A 23,527-nucleotide genomic window follows, 5' to 3' on the forward strand; every position below is an offset into this window, starting at 1 on the left:
GGTCAGTTGTTGAGCCAGAGAACAAAACACCTGTAATTTTCTTCCCTTCCTATTAAAGCTATTCTTAACAAAAATCCCATTAATTACAGGGTTACTGTTGTAAAACTGAACTGTCTTGCAGAAAACAAAAAAAAAGTAATTTAGTTAAAAATTAAAAAAATAAATGTGTGCGACACAAAATTTTGTTAGTTGACTTCCACAAAGACCTTACACAGACCTTCAAACTAATTATTACACTGAAATTGGAATATAGAAGAACCACCCCAGTTACTGTATTACCATTATAGTCACCATTTCCTATAGCTAATCCTCATATTTTTTTCTGGGCACGTACTAGATGAGGACTCATATTTGTGCTTTGATGTTTTAGTAAGTTATGCCAACTACAGGCCCTCTTCCCATCTCTCTGCTTTTTGCTTTTCCTGCAGTTCATGCCAACAGTGAGTAGAGCTTCCTCACGCTCTGGAAGACAGGCACATCCTGTTCAATGATTGCCCTTGACTGTAACTCGATTATCATCAAAGCTTACATTCCAACTTCTCATCCATACCATCTAGCTGTTGACTATATTATAAGTTGGGTATGAGAACTACCTCGCCCATGCTTAAGCTTTGCTCTGTGTCCTTAAGTGCAATGAAGCAGTCTCTGACCTCCCCCCTAATTAAGGAGAGTTACCAAGGACAATTCACAAAAACTTCTCATCCCAAATTTCACCACATGCTGAAGTATGTGTTTTGTAGCAGATGCTGAGCAATCTCCCAGGGTCAGATAATTAACCTGCTAGAGAGGGTTCTTTGCTTTGGCCCTTGATTACCTGATGTCTCTCTGTTCAGATATTTGTTTTGTTGAAAAACAAATCTTTCTGCCATGTTATACTACAACACAGAATAATGTTATTTTCAGGTTTAGAATTCAACAAAAAAATCACCTTTAATATAGTTCATCTTTTAACTGATTTTCCTCACCACCCTTTCAGGTGGAAATGAGTCCCCTTGAGAATGCCATTGAAGTCTTAGAAAATAAGAACCAGCAACTGAGAACACTGATCAGTCAGTGTCAAACTCGACAGATGCAAAACATTAACCCTCTCACAATGTGTCTAAATGGGGTCATTGATGCAGCGGTTAATGGTGGTGTTACTAGATACCAAGAGGTGAGCAATTTATGTTGTGTTTATAAAAAATCTTTTACAGGACTGTTTCTTTCTAATTATTTCTCTGAACTGATAAATTCTGTATGAATTGAGGATAGAAACTATTATAAATTATACATTTAATGGCATTTATATTGCAGTTTAGGTGTGAGCTGATGTTAAATATATATAGCTTTATGGGAACAACTGTTTTGCTGCAGATAATGCCATAAATATACTCCAGTGATGAGAACAGTAACATTCGCCTTGTATTCTTTAGTGGTTAGTGCTTTTCTTTATTATCTTTCTTAAGAAGTAGTCAGTTCTAACTATATTGCTGTAATATGTACAACCCAACCCAAGTAAGGAGATACTTCTGGCTGACCAGCACATTTCCTTTTGTGAGATGATGTTCTGATTTAAGAGAAATAATTCATAACAACAAATATATTTATCTTATGGAATCATTTTTCTGTATCCTTATTCTTCTGCCCTTCCATATTCTAGATGAGAACTGTTTTCTGGAAAAATCTAGTGAGCTGTAACTGCTATACTTGTAAAATATCCAAACTTCTATCTCAGTGCTAGATTTGACCCCTGGTTATCATAATCTCTCAATCATCTTAAGAAAAGCTTAAATTTTGGGGATGTTGTATTTTCACAAACTCGTGAGATTTTGAAATAGCAATAAAAAGAAAGGAGGGCTATTTTTCTCAGCCTGGCTTGATCTCACAGTTTTTCACAGTAGTCATTTGAAATACTTGAATTAGCTACTTGTGCCTTTTCCACTGAAAATTTCAAGTTGAATAACCACCCGCTTGTCTTAAAGGCTGTAAAATTTGTTGTTCATTCAGCAGAAGTAAATTTGATAAAGCTGCATTTGAGTTAAACTACAAGAGATTCATTCTGCTATGGTGTTAGAAACTGTCGTTAATACTGCAGCATTTATGAAAGCTGTGGAGCTAAGGTAAAGAAATACTATATTTGGTGTCTCCCAGCTGCCTTTAAAGAAAACTGACAACAAAGCTTATTTAGCAAAACAAAGCACTGCAGATGGAGTTGCTGGAGCAATATAGACATGTCAGAGCTATGTCTGACATAGTTTGACAATTTGAATTAGCACTATAGATGAATTTCATCTGAGCTGGCTAGACGTGTCTGCATAGTTCTCCATTATTCAGGAGCATACTGAAGGTTCTAGCTCATTCCATTCTTTTTACTGTTCTTAGCTACAATTCTTTGTCTCCTAGATAGTCTTCATTTGTAGCTTTTTATTCCCCTTTGTCCTGTACCCCCCTCTTCTCTCTCTTTGGCTGTGCATCTAAGATAGGACATTACAACATATATGTTTCACCAAATATGTGGTCGTGAGGTGACTGTGTCTTTACAGATACTTTATTTCCCTTTTGGCAACTTTCCCAGTTTAAAAAAGTAAAAGATCCAGCAAATAATCCCTTTTGGTCAACTGCTACCTTCTTGATTCTGCTTTTTTTCTTCCCCGTCTTTTCTCCTGATAATAAAAAGGGGTTGTCTCCAATTGTGCAGTAACTTGGCTGATATTAGAGCTACCCTTTCATTCACTGCTTTTAGTACTTCCTAGGAAAATCTAGAGAAGTGGTAGCTCTTATGCAATATCTTTCTGTATGCTTTATGCTAAAAAGCATGAAGTATGTTTTGTGCTCATTAACTAACACCTCTTACACTGCACTTTGTGCTATAACGTATTTTTCTTTTAATTACTTTGCATGTGCTTGGAACTGAGTAGAAGCACTTTCATGTTTCATTATTGGAAAACATGGGCTCCAAGACTTACTAGATTTAATTGAATTCTGATTATTTTTTTCCTCTTAAAATACTGGGGATTTTGCTGAAATTATTACATCTCTGACTCATTCTACAGTTCTTGCAGTTCTTCTCAGCCCAAAACTACTGGGATACCACCTGCTCAATATTGAAAACACATCAAGATTTTCAGATGAGGGGGAAATAAAGCAGCTGTCAGAAGTTTGGGATATGAGAATTTAGCAAGCAGTATCAGAGGGCTCCTTTTTGCAATTTAAACCTATAAGACTTCAAACTGACTTATCTGCAGTGAGAGAGCCATGTAAAATAAATATTCTTTGCTACAGTATCAGCATTTTCTAGACAGGTCTCATGAGTTGCCACAGCATGAAATTTTGGAACTGTCAGAGAAAGGGGTATTTTAATCTCCAGCTCCACTGTTGCCTATATTTACAAATCATTATGCACAGCATAAATTTTAATAGCTGAAATTGGTTGGAGGGCCTTGTAAAGGCTATACGAGTGAATCACTAAGACAAGTGGGAAACAGCACAAAGCAGCCACTATTATCCTCTCAACTCTATGGAGAGAAAACTGTGTATGTAAATGGGGATCTTCTGTGACAAAGGCACATCTGAGAAAGTCTGTAAATCTCTCAAATGAGCTGCTGGGTATTTTCTATATGGAATAGAGCTAAGCAGAGTTGTAAATTGAGTACAGTCCCCTTGCGGGATAGGATAGGTACCATGCTAAAATGCAAGTGTGAACAAAAAAGTGACTGCTATATCCAGGCCATGGCTGGTAGATAAAAATGATTTCAGGGTATTATGACTGGTACAATTAGAGCACTAGAAGTGGGATGGAAAGTCATGTAACACACTCAAGTATTGTTTGTCAGATGCTCCTGAAGTGAAAAAGTGTGGCTTTCTGAAATCAATATCATCATGAGTTCTTTCAAATATTAATTGTAAGAGTGTATAGGATACTGTGAGAAATGCTCTCACAATACTGGCATGGTTTTGATACATATAGTAGCTTACAATTCCATGCTGTCCTTGCGGTATCTTTGTATTTAAATGATAGCAAATCTCCTAGTATGAAAAGGCTTCTCTAACTCTTTGCAATTATTTGAAACTCCTAGTTCACAATCAGTGGGAGAGAGATATTTATTTAAGGTAATCTTTGCTTCATTTCATCTGTGATTTGCCAGTTTCCAGATTTGATTCAGGATCTGTCCAGGATATTGAACAACTGGTTGAATTCGACTTCAAGAAGGGCTCCATTTTATTCATTTGTATTCTCCACCAGTGTGGAAATGAAAAACCACTTGTTTAGCGTTGCAAAAAGAGCTTTTGTTTCAAAAATACAATGAAGAAACTGTTGGTTAAAAAACAAAAACAAAAAACAAAAAACTAGATTTGTTTCTACTTGCTTTGTTATTTTGTGATTTTTTTGTTTGTTTGTTTTTGGTTTTTTGTTGTTTTAATTTAGGCATTCTTTGTCAAAGAATATGTTTTGAACCATCCAGAAGATGGAGAGAAGATTACACGCTTGAGGGAGCTGATGCTTGAGCAGGTAAAGTGGTGAAAAATCCTGGCTAGGTCACCCTCTCAGCTGTTCTAGCTGAAATGATGTGTCCCAAAATAAAGTACAAAATTTCAGAGGTTACAGAATCACAGAACTGTAGGGGTTGGAAGGGATCTCCAGAGATCATAGAGTCCAACCCCCCTGCCAAAGTAAGCTCACTACATCAGGTTGCACAGGTTACTAACTGCTTAGTAGTCTCTAGTATTTTCTGAATTAGTTTGCAAATAGACAGAAGCTTCGTATATAAGCATGTTTCCAGATCATGTTAATATATTCTCCCTAGTTCTTTCTGTCCCTCTTAAACACTTCAAACTATTATAAATTAAAAGTCGAACAAGAGGCAAATTTTTGTACAGTGCTGATCATATGCAAATATTTGCACAATGTATTTTAGTACTACTACAGAATAAACAGTATTCTCAGCAAATGGTTTGGCTTAAACAAATATTTGTACATTGCATTTTACCACTAGGACAGAACAAACATCATTTTTACTATAGTGTTTAGTATATGAGAACGCACACACAGTGTAAGATATCTAATAGCACTAACAACAATTGCCTGTCTGGTTAGGCACTAAAATAAACACCAGGTGATATAATCACAGAATTGAATTTTTATGCACTACATAATTATTCTGTTATTTCTTCGTTTTCCTATTTATTGTAGTCCTGACATTACGAATATTCCTGTAAAATTCACTACCAAAATTTTTGAAATTAAAAATAAATGAACTGCGTATGAATCAGGTTCTAGAATTTGATTATGTTATAAAACAGTCACTGGGTTTCTGAATTATTATTTATTTTACTCTTTGTTTACATTTGTTTCAGCAAAGCAAGATGATTATAAAATTATCCCCAGATATTGATTTGCTTATGCAATAAGCCAAATGATTAAACTTAAAATAGTCTCTTTTTAAGAGACAATGAATAAACCAAAGGAAAAGATTTAGAATTTTTCACTGGGAGACATGAAAGGAGAATGTTTCCATCTTCTCTATCCCTCAGAAAATGTCAGGATGCAGAGACCTAACCATTATAATTCAGTCTTTGTGTCTTTATACTTTGTGCTTATAAGTATACAGATTATTGGCAGACTATCCAACAGGGGAATTATGCATAAGAAGGCTGGAAATGCTGAAACAAATTATTTTGATCAATTTATCATAGCATTTCAGCTCTTTTAACTGACTTTTACCTATCTGTACTCTATGCAGCATGTTGAAATGTCAAGCTTTCTTGCCAGATTAGGATAAAAAGTTCAGAGTATTGGAATTTAGCAAGATGGAATTTCCATTTTTTTGTTTTTTTGGTCAGAGTAGTGATATTAGTGATATCTTTTGGTCAGATCAGACGAAGGCACAGATATTCATAGTATAAACAAAAGCAAACTCACTGAGCTCATTTTAAATTAGGTAATATATATTAATGTTACATTCCAGTGTTTTTCAAGTTACAGGTTAATATCGCTAACTCTTTTAATTTATAACTCAGAGGTTGTCAATTCATATAATCATAGAAACATCCAACCCCCTGCTGTGGGCAGGGCTGCCCAAGTAAAATGAGAAGTACCATATGTGTGTCACTGATTTTCGTCTCAGACTTTTAGATCTGCTTTGATTATAGGTCTCTCAGGGATGCAAACAAATTATTTTAATATGCGTTTTAGTTATGTTTTTTTTGTTGCTTGTTTGGATTCCTAAGATACTCTCTGGGTTGTTCAGAGATAGAAGTGTAAAGAAAAGAGATCTAAAATGTATTTTTTCTTCTTTTTCCTCCTGACTCTCCTACAGGCCCAAATTCTGGAGTTTGGCTTAGCTGTGCATGAGAAGTTTGTGCCCCAGGACATGAGGCCTTTGCACAAAAAGCTGGTGGATCAGTTCTTTGTGATGAAGTCTAGCTTGGGAATACAGGTATATGAGTGGGTGCACAGATGAACCAGAAGACAGTCTAGCCACGGTAACAGTGGTTAATTTTCCTAAGCAACAAATAGTGACATCTTTTGGTTATTTGTCCACATTACATCTTACAGAATTACAGTATCACAGAGCATAGGGAAAGTTAATTCACTTTCCATGCAGTAAGAGAAAAATCATAGAATCATAGAATTCTTAGAATTGGAAGGGACCATTATAGGTCATCTAGTCCAACTCCACTGCATTGAACAGGGCACCTACCGCTAGATAATCATATTTGACTTCAGGGAAAGTATCATCAGCAAAAAGTTAAACTATTTTTTTTCTAATGATGAGGCTAATCTAAAAGAATGGTTTGGACTGGAAGGGACCTCAAAAACCTCCCAGTTCCAAACCCTCTGACTGAAGAATTTCTTTGTAACACCTAACCTAAATCTCCCTTGTCCTATTACTGTTAGACCATGTAAAAAGTTGGCCTCCTTTGTGCTTATAAGCTCCCTCTAAGTTCTGGAAGGCCACAGTGAGGTCTCCCTGGAGTCTTCTCTTCTCCAAGCCCAGCTCCCTCAGCCTTTCTTCTAGAGAGGTGCTCCAGCCCTCTGATCATCTTCATGGCCTCTGCCTTTCTTGTGCTGAAAGCCCTGAAAGCAGTACTCCTGGTGGGACTCCATGAGGGCAGAGCAGAAGTGGACAATCATCTCCCTTGCCCTGCTGGTCACCCCTCTTTTGATACTGTTGGCCTCTGAGATGCAAGTGCACACTGCTGGCTCATGTACAGCTTTTCATCCACCAGGCCCCTCAAGTACTTCTTAGCAGGATAAAATGCAGATATAACTACTCAATAAAATGTTCATTTTAATTAATCTTCTTTTAACAACTTGCAGGAATATTCTGCCTGTGTACAAGCTAGCCCTATCCATTTTCCAAATGGAAGTCCTCGTGTCTGTCGAAACTCAGTACCTGTTTCTATGAGTCCAGATGGTGCTCGGGTAATACCACGACGCAGGCAAGTTAAATTACTAGAAATTGATAGATTTTTTTACTCGTGGAAGATGATCCATAGAATACTTTTATTGTGTGTGTGCTTTCTCTAAAGTCAGACTGAAGTATCTTCACGTATGAATAGCTGCTTCTGTCTTTTTTTCCCTCTTCTTCCTCTTTAGAAAATTTAGATTAAATTGTGGAGATCAATAACATGTATTGTTTTCACATGAAAAATTATAATTGACAATTAGAGTAAATCATTTTGTGTTTCACTATTTTTAAAATAGTCCTTTGAGTTACCCAGCTGTCAATCGGTATTCATCCTCATCACTGTCATCCCAAGCTTCCGCTGAAGTCAGCAATATCACTGGGCAGTCAGAAAGCTCTGATGAAGTTTTTAACATGCAGGTACAAATTACTAAGATTCTTCAAACTACTTTTTTTTTTTTCTTGTGAAGTTATTTACTAAATTAATGCTTCTGTTAGTTCATTCAGAAATCTAAAAGTTACTGCCGATACATTCTAAAAACAAATATTTAAATGGGCTGTTAGCCTCCTTGACTTACAAAGAACAATTTTTATGTAAAAGTTTCTTCCAAACTTCAAGTAAGAATTTTTGACGAATTCAATGTGCTATGCAAAATTATCTGACTTTACCTAGACTTTTCTGTTCAGCAATCACACTGATGTAATTATGTTAATGTATTAATTGTATTTCTACTTGATACTCTACTAAAGCTTTTTGTCTAGTTACAGGAAATGTGTTCTACACTGTTTTGCTGAGAAATCAATAACAAATTATTAGTTCTTTGTTTTACAATTATTAAAAAAAAAAAGTTTGAGTGAAATATATTTAAAATTTTTCTTTCCAAACTAGTAAGTATGATGTAGTAACCACACTATCTTTTCTTTACACAGCCAAGTCCATCTACCTCAAGTTTGAGCTCTACTCATTCTGCTTCACCTAATGTGACCAGTTCTGCTCCATCCAGTGCAAGAGGTCAGTCCTCCCGTGGTAAACTGAATTAAATGATTATTGATCTGTTTCACAGCTGAATCTTTAGATAATTTTTGCATGATGTCAGCAGACATCAAATTTAGCCCTTTTTTTTTTTCAAGAATGAGCATTAGTAGTGGCTGAGGATTTCTTTGTCGTAAATAGTCTTATAGAATTGAGATGACTGAATTTCAGTGTGAAATCACTTGACACATTTATGTTCTAGCCTCTCCTCTGTTATCTGACAAACACAAGCATTCCCGAGAAAACTCTTGCCTGTCTCCCAGAGAGCGACCCTGCAGTGCCATCTACCCTACTTCTTTGGAAGCCTCGCAGGTAGGAAGATAACTGCTTAACTCTAGTTAAAAAGATGATAAAGGCACTTGTTGAACTTTGAGCAGTTTCACTGTCTGCACAGTGCTGTTAATTTTCAGTATTTCGGTTTCTATAAGCAGATACCTTCTTAATACACACACAAACGCACACACAAAAGAGATGTGAAAAGAATATACTGTATTTGGTTACATTTCTGCTTCCTTTTTAAGATTGAGATCTAGTTTTGATATTTACTCATTGCAGAAAGACCGGCATATCCTGATTGACTGAAACAGCAGTGTTTGCTCAATCTGGGGAAGAAGAAAAACTGGGAACTTCCCTCAGTTTCTTCTGAAATAGATAATCCTAGCCACTGTGAGCTCGTAACCCACTCCATGTGGCAATTTCTGTTGTCAGCAGAGTTTTGGAAAAGAATGGTGTTTTGTTACTCCAGAGGAAATAATAAGTTGAGTCCTTATCTTAAAATTACTGGTACATAGGTCTATATAAAATTCAAATCTTTTCCAGTTATCTGAAATGCAAAATGGGCTTGGTAAGCTAGGCAGTTTTGAATCCTTATTTCATCTTTTCTTCTGAATGGACCTGTTTTCCTAAAGTGTTTTCCTTTTCTATAGATGTTGTTTCAATCCACAGTATCACACTATGCACATCTTGCTGAAGCTGAGAAAGAAGAAAACATAAGTATCTTGTGAAAGGCCCTCTTTTCAGCAGTAGTTCTCATTTCCACCACAAGTTTTGACTTTGATAGAATTTTAGAATTGGATTTCTGGTTTCTCTGCAGTTATTGTATTCTTGTCTCTTTCTTCTTCAGTTATTGAATTGGCTCTTGATTTAACTACTTCTTCCTTTCTGTTGAAGTCCTCTTGCTGTTACCTGAGGGCTTAAGAATTATTATTAAAGCTGAGCCAGACTTAACAACAGTGTCAGTAATTGCTGGTATATCAACTGGGCACTTTCTCACTAGTTGTGGAGCCAAACCAACATACAGGAAAGATCAGGAGGTGTTCTTTAAATAATGCGGTTTTACAGCTTGCCGCAAAGAAAAATTATCCCATTTTTGCTCCCAGACTGCAAACTCTTGCTTTGCCAAGTGGAATGCGGCTTCTGTTTCCCACTCCACCCGAGATTCGATAAGGGAGGCTGAGGAGCATGTATGCCCAGCCTCCACGCAATCAGAGACTCGCCTGGCAGCAAAATCTCCCAATCTGTCTCTACCCTCAGTGTCCCAAGAGAGGGTAAGTAGAAAATTATCTTGCTTGTACAGTGAAGCATGTTTCAAAGATGAGAAGGTCTGACAGTTTTACCCTTATAACTGTGAATGAGGATGTATCTTTCTGGGAAAAGGTGCAATTTCTCTGATGCTCTGTTTTCTGAGCATTAAAAATGAACTGTGATCAGAAGGCAAGTTCTGATTCTCTGCCTCATGAGGAAGATGGAAAAAAGAAATCCTCAAAGAACAACTGTAAGGAGATATGTCTTAAGAATACCTGGAACTCTTGTCAGAATTTAGATGGTTAAGTTTTAAATCATGCTTTCTGCTTTTATTCTAACACAAGTTAACTTTTACAGTCTTGGTTAGAGCTTCACACTACAGTCACACGAAAAAGATCACCCATTTATGAAGGTCTTTAGCTTAATGAATGCAAGGTTCACAATAGATTTCAACCTGGAAGAATGAGATGCACAGGCAAAATTAATGTTTTTCAAGTCCAAATCCATCTCTGTCTTTTAAGGAAGTTTGATGGATTGCATAGAACCATACCACAGCAGTACTTCATCTGATCTCTTCATTGAAATTGCTGCTCAAGGTCATCTATGTACAGCTGTGTTTGGTCACCATCTGTTTGTGATTGCTTTTTGATCTCTGGCTGAGCAGTTGTATGGTGTGTCTCTAGCTCCTCCCATAAGCTGAGAGTGGATGTCTCTTGTTGCTGACTGGTTCTTTTAGTTTTTGTGCTTTACTTCTTCTTAGTTTTTGTGCTTTACTTCTTAGTGGAGCATTTTGGCTTTCATGTTTTTGATTCTCTTGAGTTTCATTAAATATCCTGTGATTGCTCTTGCTCTTCTGTATGGTTTTATATTCCACTGTTTCAATACGTCCTCATATCTCTGTAAATCATGAAGCTTTTTGCCTCTTTTAGCTTCTCCAATTTCAGTTGCTTTTTCAGCTTCTGCTCTTGACCTTCACAACATAAGAGATTTCAGAAACATCACCACACTTGCCCACCAGGTCCTAATATCCCACAGAATCTCTATGCAGTGAACATTTGGTCCAAATCAGGCAGGAATATATGATCACATTTTCTACCAGTAAATATGTAGTTACGTCACCTCAGTTTAATGGTAGCTCTGGGAAAACAGATTATGCCTGATCCAGTATGATTAGTACAGCAAGACAGCAAACCCAGTCTACTCAAAATCTACTGACTCATTCTCATATGAAGTGTTTTAAATCAAGTAGGATTGGCTAAGTATCTGTCCCTCATTCTGTAACACAGAGCTGCAATGTGTTAGATCCATGATGATTGCTCTGCAGCAGGATTTGCCATTGTGTGGAACCATAGCATCATGTCTCAATGACTTTGCTCTGTGAACACGGGGAGGAGATAAGAGAATAGAGATTTACAGATTTGGATTTCACATATTGCCTCACTTTATCTTTTAAAAAAATGACGTAATGTTTCCTCTGTTCTTGTTTCCTTTGGACTGTACATCTGAATTACTTGTGGGATTGACTATATTTTGTTTGTTCCTATTGTCAAGATAAAATAGTGACCCACTGATAATTTGAATGTTGCCAAAAGAAATAATTGGTGGAATTATAAAATCATTTCATAAATTTACTGTGATTATTTCTTAAAATCAACCCAAAAAGAAAGAAGAAGAGACTTTGATCAGGTCTTTTCCGGAAGAGAAGCAAGAGTGATACTGGTAGAAAAAGGTTAGCATTGGAAATAACACACAATGCTTTTCAAAGATAGCAAATCAGCTCCTCCATGTGTTTAGTATTCAGTCAGGTTAACTCAGTCAGATACCTGACTGAGGACTGAGCCTCATTTTGTCATTCAGGGAGCAGGAAACTGCCAGAATTCAGTATGTTATAACCCTCCCACTGATTTCAGTGTGTACAGTTTTCAGAGTAGTATACACATTATTTGTGTACCCGTTTTTATTCAAGTATTTATGTTCTTAGGTGATATTTATTACTCTATCTCCAAGTAGTCCCGTGTGGTAGGGATAATAACAAAAATTTATTTATTCTCTTAAAAGTTACTCACAACTGCAGTTATGAATAAACCATTCTGTTCTTGATTTACAGAGAATGTTGTTTAATCATATTGGAGATGGTGCTTTGCCACGAAGTGATTCTAATCTGCCTGGCCCTGACAAAGGTGAGTGGAAATTTTGCACCTTACTAACCTTGGTAATCAGTGAAAATATAATGCACGTTGTCTTGAGCATATAACATTATTTCTGAGTTTCAAAATATTACATAGGTCTCTCCAAAAGTAGCGCCTCTATTTAATTCCATGGAAACTACAACACATACAAAAAGCACAATAATGCTATTTGATAGAGCAAATTCTCAGCCACAAAAACACTGTTTTTCAATGCAGTTACCACCCTTAGCCAATTCATGTGGGTGAGCTGATAGAGATGCTCTTCATTCTGTGCTGTGACAGCTGTGCATAGCTGTCTGGAGCGTGGCTCGTCTTTCATGTCTCTGTCACTGCAGCTGAAACGCACCACCAACCGCCTCACTGTGCTCACATCCACTGTTAGGTCTCCATAACTGATCAGCAAGCATCAGTGAATGTCAGCAATGTCGTGTCCTGTCCATAAGATATGACATGCAGAGATCCGTATGCAATCATCAATTTTAGTAAGAATCTGTTTACTACACTTATCCCCAGATTTTGGCACACGATTATCATAGAAATACTGGCACTTTAACAATTAAATCTGTCCTACCTGCACAGCTAAACGTTATGACTTGAGAAGATGGCACACTGAAAACCTATCTTAAACTGCAGAGCTAAACTATACAACCTTAAGAAGCCAAAATCAGTCTCACAATTACTTAACAACTTTATGACTTAATGACTTTACAAGAGCTATGACCTCTAAGAAAGTGAAATAAATCTTGCAATTACTTAACAACTTTATGAGATAAAAAGAACAGAGAGAGAAAATGTAGGAAAATGGACAAAGAGCAAAGGAGACAGAGAGATGGACAGAGAAACAGAGATCACCCACAAGAGAAATTGAGAGAAACAGAGTCAGAGAGACAGACAGAAAAAAGATCACTGGTCTATTTTGAGGAGTTCCAATGTTCCCCAGGAATTGCAACCTACTGGGGACAGAGAAGTGATGGGGGGGATGAATGTCCAGAGGTCATAGTCTTGAACACATGAACAGCAATGATGATGGCGAAGAAGTGGGACACCTCTCAGGCATCCTTTTATGTCTGAAAGGTTTGCACATGCATCATCCCAAGGTGATAAACAAGTGATTTCTCAATAACAAGTTTGTTAAAAATAAATTTGTAGCAAAAATTTTCTTGCAGGAAAGGTAGTAGTTGTGGGTGAGGTAAGACTGTCCTGTTTGCATGGGATCTCCTGCCTCACAAATAATGGCCTCCAACTGGTTGTCACGATGATGGCTGCGTGCTGCAAGTGTTTGAGGTATATCAAGAACACCTCAGAAAGGCAGAAAGTGTTTTCTGTTGGTCCTTTACAAATGGTGCCATTTTTTCTGCCTGGAGGAATTCACTGGCACCCTTTTTGCTTCATACGCATTTCCATGGCAGACACCATTCTGTCAGACTGTTCCTCTGCTGCCATCTGTCTCAAGGCAACAAAAAGTAAGGGATATTGACGAGAAGGTTCAGCCATACCACCAACATCCACCTCTGATGTCGTGCACCAACATAATAACATAGAAGGCATTTCTGTCAGAGCAGCTCTCACAAATAAAACATGCTAATATTCTTAAGCTTCAAAACACTGCCAAAAAAGGGGAAAAGCAATGTCTGTTTGGACTGAGTATTATGCTCCTAAGGGCCCAAAGGTTCGCAGAAAAGGACAGTGCAGTAGAACGTTGCAGCAGGCTGCTAGAGAAATCTTCCCCCATCCAACTGTCATGTTAGAGAGAGGTGTGGGAAGCTGAAGCCTAGAGAAGATGAACTTCTGGAGGCTGGGGCAAAAGGAAGCTAAAGAAATGGGCAGAGTGCTGAAGTTCTCTACCTGCAAATCCCCTAGACAAACTGTGTTGCTGTGCTTTTGGTTACACTTTGGCCTAATTTGAGTAAATAAGAAACCAATGAATGTCAATAAACAAAGTATTTTCTTTTATAATTTTTCACATGGGGAAATTCAGTATTGTTTGCAACGTTGTTTTCCAGTATTTTGTTATATGCCCTGAATCCATCATATGCGCCATAATTTTGTTAAGTGCTACCCTTCGCTGCACCATGATTTAAGGTTACAATAAAATAAATGTATTCAAAACATTTCAAAACTATAACAAGAACTGGCTAGGAATCAGATTTTGTTCACTAAGAGCTGATTTGTATAAGAATTTTTACATCTTTTGATGTAAAATTTTTCACAGAATGAAAAACATAAAATAATGTGAAAATGTCAAAGCTTTTGTAATGGCCTATGCAGCCAAGTACACTGTAGAGTTGATAAAATAAATACTATTTCCCAGAGACTTAAGCAGTCCAAAAAACTAACTGCATGGGTAACTTGAAAGGAAAAAGTAGCTTCTCAATAGATTCAGTAATTTGAAGTACTCAGGCCTGGTGCCAAGCTGCTTTTAGGATGAAGGCAAAACCACATTGCCAGGTGACAGCTTACAATAAAAAGCAAACAATGAATTGCATGATCTGACAATAAAAAGGCAAAATGATCGTCTAGAAAATAGACTGATTATTCTGTGTGCTGTTCTCAGGGTCAATTAACGTGCAATTATACTGTACCAATATTGTTACAGCTATGAAACAAATGTTATTTGTACTGTACTTATTGTGTTAAGTCTCGTATAGAGTAGCACAGTGCCTTTCCAGTCCTTCTCAAGTACCTTAGTGTTGCTGCAATAGCAGTAACTGATAACATCATTTGGTGTTTAGCAGCAGTACTTTGCTTTTCATTTAATCTTTGTAAATGAGCACAAAGTCCATCCAGGTAGGTCTCTTCTCACGTATGCAGTATAAGCCAACAAGAAGGAAACTGTCAAAGCCAGGCATGATCGTGTTATTTCCCAAAAAAGCTTTGGATTTGGTGGAAGAGGTTTGGGGTCTCAGGAATTCTTCACCTCCCAGTGGTTTTTTTTTTTTTTTTTTTTTTTTTAAATTGTTTGTCTCATTTTTTTTTTGTTAATTTTCTTTGGAAGCAGCTTCTTCACTGTTCTCAGGACGTGAAAGAAAAACTGCAGATTTTTAGTCAGTGTGCTGTTCATGTTAAATGCCCTAACTTTCTGTCCAACTTGTTCTTTCTGATAGTAATGACTGTATGAAGACAAGTGATGATCCAGTTTTAGTATGGAAACTGTTCCCAGCCTTATGGGGATCATTTAGTTAAAGTCATGGTGTTTGGTAAAAAGTAACACAGATAAGCAGAACAGCCAGTTTTACACATGTCAAGGTGATATTTGATTTGCATGATCCTGGACCACCTATACAAACAGTGTATATAAGTTGTGCTAATCCATAATAATGTATTTATTTGATTTTCTTCAAACACTTTTATTTCTCCCCATTCTCACTCCCTCAATTTTGTGCTCTTCTTTCCACCTTTCAGTTCTGGCACCAAAAGCCTGCTAGCTGAAGGCTTTCCGAGGGATGTTGATTGGAATTTGGCGAGTTCCCATCTTTAGTCCATTCTGTATATAAAATGAGTTAATGGAAACAGAATATGAATAATCTGTCCTCCTCTGCCTAGAAACTTCTAAATAGGGCTTTGGTACAAAGATAAACTGATAATATTAACAGGCTTCAAGCTTATCTCCTTTTGAGGCCAGATTTGCAGTGCAACAGGGCCCTATGTCAGCTGCTGTTGTTATCAATGGTCCAAATTGCTATACAGCCTCAAGCTGACTCAAACTGAGGGCCAAATGCATAGGTTAGGCAAATCAGGAGACTGACAGGCGTTATTTAAGAGCCTTTCAAATCCTGATGTAAGTGTAAGAGCTTTCTAGGCATGCAGTTAGTTTTCATTCTGTATATTTGTAGCCAAACAAAGAAAAGCAAGTCAGAGAGTCTGAAAGTGACAGCTAGAAGTAGTGATGCCTGTGTCAGCTTTTTCATTCTCTTCCAGCTGTAAATGCTACTCCCAGCAGCTGGAGCCTGGACAGTGGGAAAGAAGCCAGAAACACATCAGACAGTGGGAAGCTTATATCTCCTCCTGTACCACCGAGACCTGCACAGACGGGTGAGTTAATGGACATTTTGGTCTAAACTCCAATCAAAAAATGATTTACTTGAGGGCTTGGATTCTATCCACTCTGACTAACATTTAACTTTCTGGGCAGTCTAGTTTATTATTCAATTACTGACATGGAAGGCTGTAGAACTGCATATATTTTCCTCTCATTAAGCTTATTTGTAGCATTCTGTTTTCAGTACTTTGCCTCTTCACTTAATGACTGTGGAATTTCAGACACTTTATTCTGATACCAGGGTGGATGATCAAATTTAATCTTTTGATCTTACAGTAATTAGAGGTTAGCAGTTGGAAATGATTGTTAATGAAAAAGAATCTTACTTGCCAGAAAATGCTCAGCAGTCATGGAAGTATGTGAGTTCCATTACTATAACTAATTTGCCCTTCAAAAGACTAATTTCCATGTAAAGAACAGACAGATTAAGTAGTATTAGAAATATAATTGTTCTCAAGGGAGCGGAAACTTTTAGAAGTTTCAGCCTTATGCCTCAAAGAACATTTCGTATTGTATTTTTTCTTATTTGACATTAAAATATGGAATGTATTCTTAGGAAAAAGGAAAGGGAAAAGAGGGAGCAGAAAATACTTGTTTTCTTTGAATCCTGTTATTGTTTGATAGGGTATAAACAAATTTACAAGATATAAAATTGGTCATGGAAGATGGCTGCAGAAATTTCTTACACTTTGTTGTACTGCAAGATAATCCTGAAAAAAGAAACAGAATTTTTAAGACTACTTGCAACTACTGAGCAAGTATGGAGAGCACTAGAGAAATTTGTGGGTGGAATCATCTCTTACCTCTTTAGAAGATTTCTTAATGAAAACTGTAATGCAAAGACTGCATTGTAATCTTTCTCAATTTACAGCATCACCAGCAAGACACATAGCCTCTGTTTCCCCTTCTCCTGCTGGCAGATCACCAATGAAGGTACTGGCTTTTTGCAAGTCAACCTCCTTTGTGGGACAGATTGTATGTGCTGTGGGGTATATCATATGTATTTAATATGTTATTTGAGTTTATTTTATATTCTATTTCCATTATATTAGCATTTTTATTCATTATTATTGGATTTTGTACATATTATTGTATGCCTGTACAAAATTCATTCACAAGAGTAAATAGCCATAACAATCACAGCAGATCTGAAGATTTTAAAAACTGCAGGCAAGAAATCTAATCTTCACAGTGTCAATATTAGACTTCTCACCTATGTGCATAATCAAGTTCTCTTGAGTAAAGGGAAAGAATTGAGTGTACAAAATAAATGTAAGAAGTGTTATCTGATCTACTTAGTCCAGAATGCCATCTCCAACAGTGGCAGAAGGAGATGCCAGTTAAGGAGAACCTGTTGTGCAGCCCATTCCTCTTACTCCTCCAACATCCAATGCTTCTCTTAGGAGTCTCAGAGGGTAATTCCTGCTCCACTAATTTTAATACTCATTGCCTCTGCAGGGCAATCCAGGGGAGAAGCTGGAAATAGTGTGAAGCCTGTCAGTAGGAAACATTAAGCAGAGGCTGTGAATGAACATCGGTTCTTCTCTGACAGTTAGGCACCTGTAGCAAGAGGGGATCCTCTTAGCAGGTTTCATTTCTGTTTCGATGTATTTGAAGATTTGTTGTGCGACAGCTTATTGGTTAGAAAACTTGACCAGGAAATCTTTGTCTCCAGCAGCACTGCAGGGCATCAGTACACAGCCTGCATTCTCCAGGAAAACCTCACTATTGACAGACAGCTTATTAGTCTGAGGGATAACTTCTGCTAACGCATGCAAGCTGAGATAGTTGTGCTGTTGGAAATATGGGGGTCAACAACCTAGAGCAAATCAAAACGAGCAAGACTGGTGCTTCAGTTGGAGAGCATTCCTGCTGAAGTGATCCCTCAGGTATTCAGTTTTTGCATAATAAATGCCACAAATGTGCACATCTCTTGAGGAGAAGGGAAGTGACACCCCCAAAACACCTCCTTTCCCCTTGAGGTTCTTAATCATAATTCTGCAATCATTTTCTTCTTTATTGTCCCACACACCTGTTAGTTTTCCACTTGTGGCCGCAAAGTGGCTCTGTTTCAACAGAGAGTAATTGTGCTTGCTATCAAGTGTACTGTAGTCCTGTTACCATGGTACACCTGTTGAAGTGAGCGCTGATGCCAAGTTTCTGATCGAATTCTTACTAGGAATCTCTTCAGAGCATTAGAATGTTGCACAAAAGGTGACTAACTGTGCCTGTGTTCTTGAATTGACTTGTTATTGATGTTTCCTAAGGTGTTTAAAACTTGTCCTAACCTTTCCTTCTAAACGCCTGGGTGGAATTTGAGCATTTTACAGCCAAACTCTGGATTGCTGCTTGAGAGTAGAGGAGTGCTGGCCCACGAAACTTCGGAGAGGTTTCTGGATTTCACTCCAGGCAGCCATGAACATCCAGACTCCTTTGGTGCCTAGACTGTTATTCATTATGATACACAGAGTCTGCAGCGCTGTCAGGAATGAAGTACTTGCTCCTGCTCAGCTGCTAAATTGAAGCAGGCAGTATTTACATGTATTTGCTTGTGTTCTGAATGTCAAAAGCCATGCCTCTAATTTTTATCTACAGTCACTTAACCCAAGTGTCTACTGCTCTTGAAATTTGAACCAATTACATTATTTACTTGAAAACTTTGACCCTGGATGTTTGCATGGATAAGAGTGCAGCTACGCCTTCCTTAGAAACAGAGGGTTTGAATCTGAAGCAAGTGCTTAATATGCAGCATCTCCACAATGTGAAAAATATCTTCAGCATGCACTGAGGTTGCAGGACAATCTGCTCTGTTTTTCCTTAGCTCACATGGCTCAGTTTTTAGTCTTTGTTCCAACTGTTACATGCTGCCATCCTAGTACAAAACCTGATGCAAATGAAGATTTTTCTGCTGGTTTCAGTGTGCTGTGGATCCAGTCCTAGTAAATGAGATTATCTCAGTGGAATGAAGTCAGTGCAGCCAGCTCTATACGTTTTTGTTCCTCTGCCATTCCTCCCTACCCTTGTTGCACAGCTCACAATTTCATCTAAAGCTGAGCAGCTGGGTGCCAAGCAGTCTAAATAGAAGTGGGGTCAGGAATTTGTCTTTGATATGATTTCTCCATCCATTTTTCAGCCTGTGCTTGAGACTGTTAAGTCTAGGTTGTCTGATTGCTCTAGTCACAATTAGGTAAGTTGCCAAACTTTCCCAACTTGTAAGGTGTACTCTAACCTGTTAGAGCAGTTGCTGAACTTGTTCCACTAGAATAGGACTTCTCTGTGATGGCTTTACTGTCCCTGCCCTCTGCTTTTTGTCAGTGCTGGTGCTGAGCCCTCAGCTCCCTGGCTCTCACCTTCCCACACACCCTCATGTCTTCACCCTTCTTTGTCCCTGGGGCTGTGATGGTGTTTTGTGTCATGCACAGTGGCACAGTGCATCCAAAAATCACCTGGGGATGGGGTTGGGCCACAGTTCAAACTCCACAATGTAAATGTGCTTTTGTTGCATGACCGTGCACTGAAGCTGTGAGAAAAGCTTTGGAAAATGAATGTTGAGGGAGAGATCGCAGCATCAGCATGGAAGGTGATGCAAATGCCGTGTTTTGGCATTAGAGGGCAGGACATCACTAGGCAGACACTATGAGTGGGTAAGGATTTCACTTAAAAGAACTGGGAAAGCTGAGAGCTCATTTTAAAGGCTTCCAGATTTTTCCAGATAGTAAGACAACAATTAAATACAGTTTTGCTTTCACTTAAATGAATTACCGATATGAGCACTGCTTAGGGTGTACTTGGGCACTCCTGAAATGAGTTTTTATTGTTTTTTTTTTTTTACCGAATCTTAATTAAAACCAAGATGCAGCGCTACATTTACCAAGCTTCAGAACCTGTGCAAGTGCCTCTGTGCGTTTGCAGCCCGAGCACCGGAGTGCCCTCCCCAGTTCAGCGCCGCTAATTTCTTCTCACGCCCTTTCTTTTGAGCAGGGCTCTGTGCAGTCATTCACGCCATCTCCGGTGGAGTACCATTCCACGGGGCTCGTATCCAACTCCCCGGTGCTGTCGGGGAGCTACAGCAGCGGCATCTCTTCGCTCAGCCGATGCAGCACCTCGGAGACGTCGGGTTTTGAAAGTCAAGGCAGCGAACCGCCGGTCCCGAGCTACAGCGTCCCGGAGGAGCCCGTGAGGAAGGAAAGCAAAACCCCGCCGCCTTACAGCGTGTACGAGCGGACTTTGAAGCGCCCCGTTCCTCTACCTCACAGCCTCTCCATCCCCCCCACCGACCCCCCTGCCCTACCGCCCAAGCCGCAGCTGGGCCGGCCCAGCAACGCGGAGAGCAGCAGCAGGAGGACTGAGCCGGCCCCGCGGCCCCGGCCGTTGCCGCGCAAGGTGTCCCAGCTATGAGGAGCCCTTTGGGATCTGATCACAAGGAATTCTTTACCATTTAAGGAATAATATTTTTAAAAAATGGTAAAATGCGTTTAGTTAGGCACTTTAATATTTTGCCCACCTTTCCCTTTCAGTAACTTTCAAATGCTTATTGATGTTACGTTGCACATTTTAAAATGAAATTACTAATTTAGGTTGCCAGATATTATAGGAAGCATGAAAGAGAGACTCTTTTTTAATGTCATGGTGGTGAATACTGATAAATGCTTTCCTTTGTACTTTATTTTTATTTAAAAAGTTAAACGTAAACCCCTGCAATTCTCGTGTGAGCCAGATGAATGCTCCTGACAAAACAAAATGTACTGACTGGGACTTTACTGCTAGAAATAGCAGCACGTGGTCTAACAGAGCAGTCTGTAGGCTCAGCTGTTTCCACAAGTAGGTGGGAAGTCATTTCCCCCATGCAGTGGATGGGTTGGTTGTTTCAAATGTCTGTGGAAGAACGGATATGATGCAAGTTATACTGCAGAGAGCTGAGCGAGAATGTGCTTTGGAATTTTTGAAGCAAACACTTGGTTGCTGTTATTTTTAAGATGGAAAGATGCCTGCATTTCATTCAGTGTAGAGCAGCTTTCTGCTGCCATTAGTGTATTATGGTATCCAGTGCATCCTTTGCTTTTTCAGGTGCAAATGACCTTTATTGTTCCAGTTAATGTTTTTTTTTGTTTGTTTGTTTGTTTTTTTAATTGCTAGTGGAGGTCCTCTTCCTCTGCTGTTTTTGAGAGTTCACCCTAAAATACAGTCACTGTGTTACATGGGTACAAAAAACACACTCATTTAATTTGCTTGTTAGAGTTAGCACCAAGTCGTACGAGGGCAATACACTAAACAAAGTATGAATATGAATTACTGGATATTTATTAAAAAAAAAAAAAAAAAAAAAAGTATTTCAGAAGGAAATTCAGAGTTCGTTAACAGTTTTGTATAAACCTAGCAAAAATTCCAAACGGCTCTTTGGATGTGTATGTAGCAGTGCATCAGGTTGGGGTTCGCTTTTTAGGTCGTGTTCATCATCATCGTCTGCTGTCGGAGGACAGTGTTTGGCCTTCGGGCATACCTTAGTGACTGGCATCTGGAAAGCTAACACCATGCCAAACCGTAGGGACAAAAGCACCTTCTGTATGTATTTTTGGTATCCTCTTTCTTTTACTGACCATTTAACACGTGCTTGGGAACAGATGTATGAACTGCATTTTAAATCACGCTGTTAAAGATATTCTCCCTCTTTTGTTGGGAAGCTCACGTTGATTTTAGCTGTGTCCAATTTGTTGATAGCTTAACTGGAAGAAAGTGACCACTTTTTATATTCTCTAAAGCAGTTATAAGCTGCTGATGGTGGTTATAGAGGTTTTCTATAATAAATGTTTGAGTATTTTTGTACATAATTGGTAAATTTTAATAAGGAGTGTACCATTATGTGAAAAAGAAGCAAACAGTTGTGTATGCAGTAAGATTGTTATAATTATGCCAAATACTTTATGTATGGAAAAAAGAATATTTGTAAATATGTGCTTTTAACAATAATTCTGCCATATTGACTTTACAATTTTGAATGTCAGAAAAATTAATATATGTTAAAATATTTATGTTTTAGTGAAAGTATTCATAACTTGAAAAGGAACATACGAATTTTAGCTTTGTATCTTGCTGATTTCAAAGTCTGAAATTCCTTGAACTAGCTCTCGCTTTCAACTATAACATTTTTGTGTCTGTAACCACATCATAAGAGGTGCAGAAAGCTCCGTATTTATGCTGGTAGAAAGAGGTAATACTTGGGGTTTAAATAAGGTGTTACAAGTAAGATAACAAAGCTGCTTTTTTTAAAAAAAAGATTTTATTTTTTCTTTCCCCATCCGTAGGTTAGTAGATTTTGTTAGGTAGTGCTTGAGCACAGTATCAATCAGTGTTATTTGCTCCTGAAGCCATTTCTTGTTTCTGGCAGTGAGCAGAACTGTTGCATTTATCCTTTGCGTGCATTTCAGAAGTCAGCTCGGCAGCACATTTCATTTTATCTAGACACTCATGTCGGTTGCTGCATAATGTTAATATCGGAATAAAATGACTTGATTAATCTTTACACCTTGTTTTCTACAGAATGAGATTATAATCGTGTTTATCAAGCAGCTTAAGTTCTGACTCTGTGTTGCCAAACTTGTTTCATTTCTGTTGAATATCTCCTAATAGACTGGGTTTTCTCCCTGTTTGGATCCTTAATAGCTTTGTGAGACAGTGTGGAGAGCGTTGCCCTGCTCTTCTGAACAGGGAGGAGTGAAACATTCTCTCTGAGAGTTCACTGTAAATTAACCTGCATGAGCACTCTGTTTTTATAACCATGACGTCGCGAATACTCCGAGTGATAGCAGATGGTATAAAATTGACAGAGTACTCTGAAAATGAGCTGATGCATTTTCTGCTTAGTCAGTTTTGACAAATTGATTCTGTAGATCAGTTTTTCAACCTGATTTCTTATAAAAGCGTAGTATGAAATTTTGTTATGTATGTTGCAATACCAGAGCTTGAAAACCTAATGTAAATAAAGGTCTTGTTTGAATTTTATGCGTTACTCATAAATACAGTTTGATCACTTTCTGGATGACGGTGGGTAATTTAGAAGCTCATAAAAGCGGACCCAGGAAGACAAATGGCTGCTTCTTCTCAATAGCTTGAATGTTAGCCAGCTTATGTGTAATAGCAGAGATGATTGTGCATTTGAATACTGCATTTGAATTGTTGGTATCTCTGTGATCCCTCAAAGCAGCATCAGCCACACCTGGCTGACCTGTCAGTGGTGCAGTTTGGATCCATCTTCTGATGGGCTAACACTTCTGTGCTGAGTCAACTCAGTTACCAAGGTCTCAAGCCGTGTCCTGAGAGAAGCTAAAGTTAGTTTGTGATAATCAGGGTGGTGCAG

General features: G+C 38.2%; 1 protein-coding gene across 2 annotated transcripts in view; it reads left to right on the forward strand.

The window, feature by feature from the left end:
* The window catches only part of DOCK4 (dedicator of cytokinesis 4), a 238,741-nt gene extending 215,569 nt beyond the window's left edge, over nt 1–23,172 (forward strand). Inside the window, exons 42-53 of one of the 2 annotated variants that reach the window (XM_042815926.1) lie at nt 977–1,153; nt 4,406–4,489; nt 6,297–6,416; nt 7,301–7,422; nt 7,688–7,808; nt 8,319–8,400; nt 8,624–8,733; nt 9,801–9,968; nt 12,053–12,125; nt 16,053–16,166; nt 17,045–17,106; nt 20,155–23,172. In XM_042815926.1, coding sequence (XP_042671860.1) covers nt 977–1,153; nt 4,406–4,489; nt 6,297–6,416; nt 7,301–7,422; nt 7,688–7,808; nt 8,319–8,400; nt 8,624–8,733; nt 9,801–9,968; nt 12,053–12,125; nt 16,053–16,166; nt 17,045–17,106; nt 20,155–20,571 — 1,650 coding nt within the window. In that variant the 3' untranslated portion in view covers nt 20,572–23,172. The remainder of the gene's footprint in view (nt 1–976; nt 1,154–4,405; nt 4,490–6,296; nt 6,417–7,300; nt 7,423–7,687; nt 7,809–8,318; nt 8,401–8,623; nt 8,734–9,800; nt 9,969–12,052; nt 12,126–16,052; nt 16,167–17,044; nt 17,107–20,154) is intronic. The other variant, XM_042815927.1, reaches the window with a different exon arrangement.
* The last annotated feature ends 355 nt before the right edge of the window (nt 23,173–23,527 follow it).

This window comes from Centrocercus urophasianus, unplaced genomic scaffold (assembly GCF_019232065.1).
Source record: "Centrocercus urophasianus isolate 14NV4802_14NV808 unplaced genomic scaffold, USGS_Curo_1.0 seq_15, whole genome shotgun sequence".
NCBI lineage: Eukaryota > Metazoa > Chordata > Aves > Galliformes > Phasianidae > Centrocercus > Centrocercus urophasianus.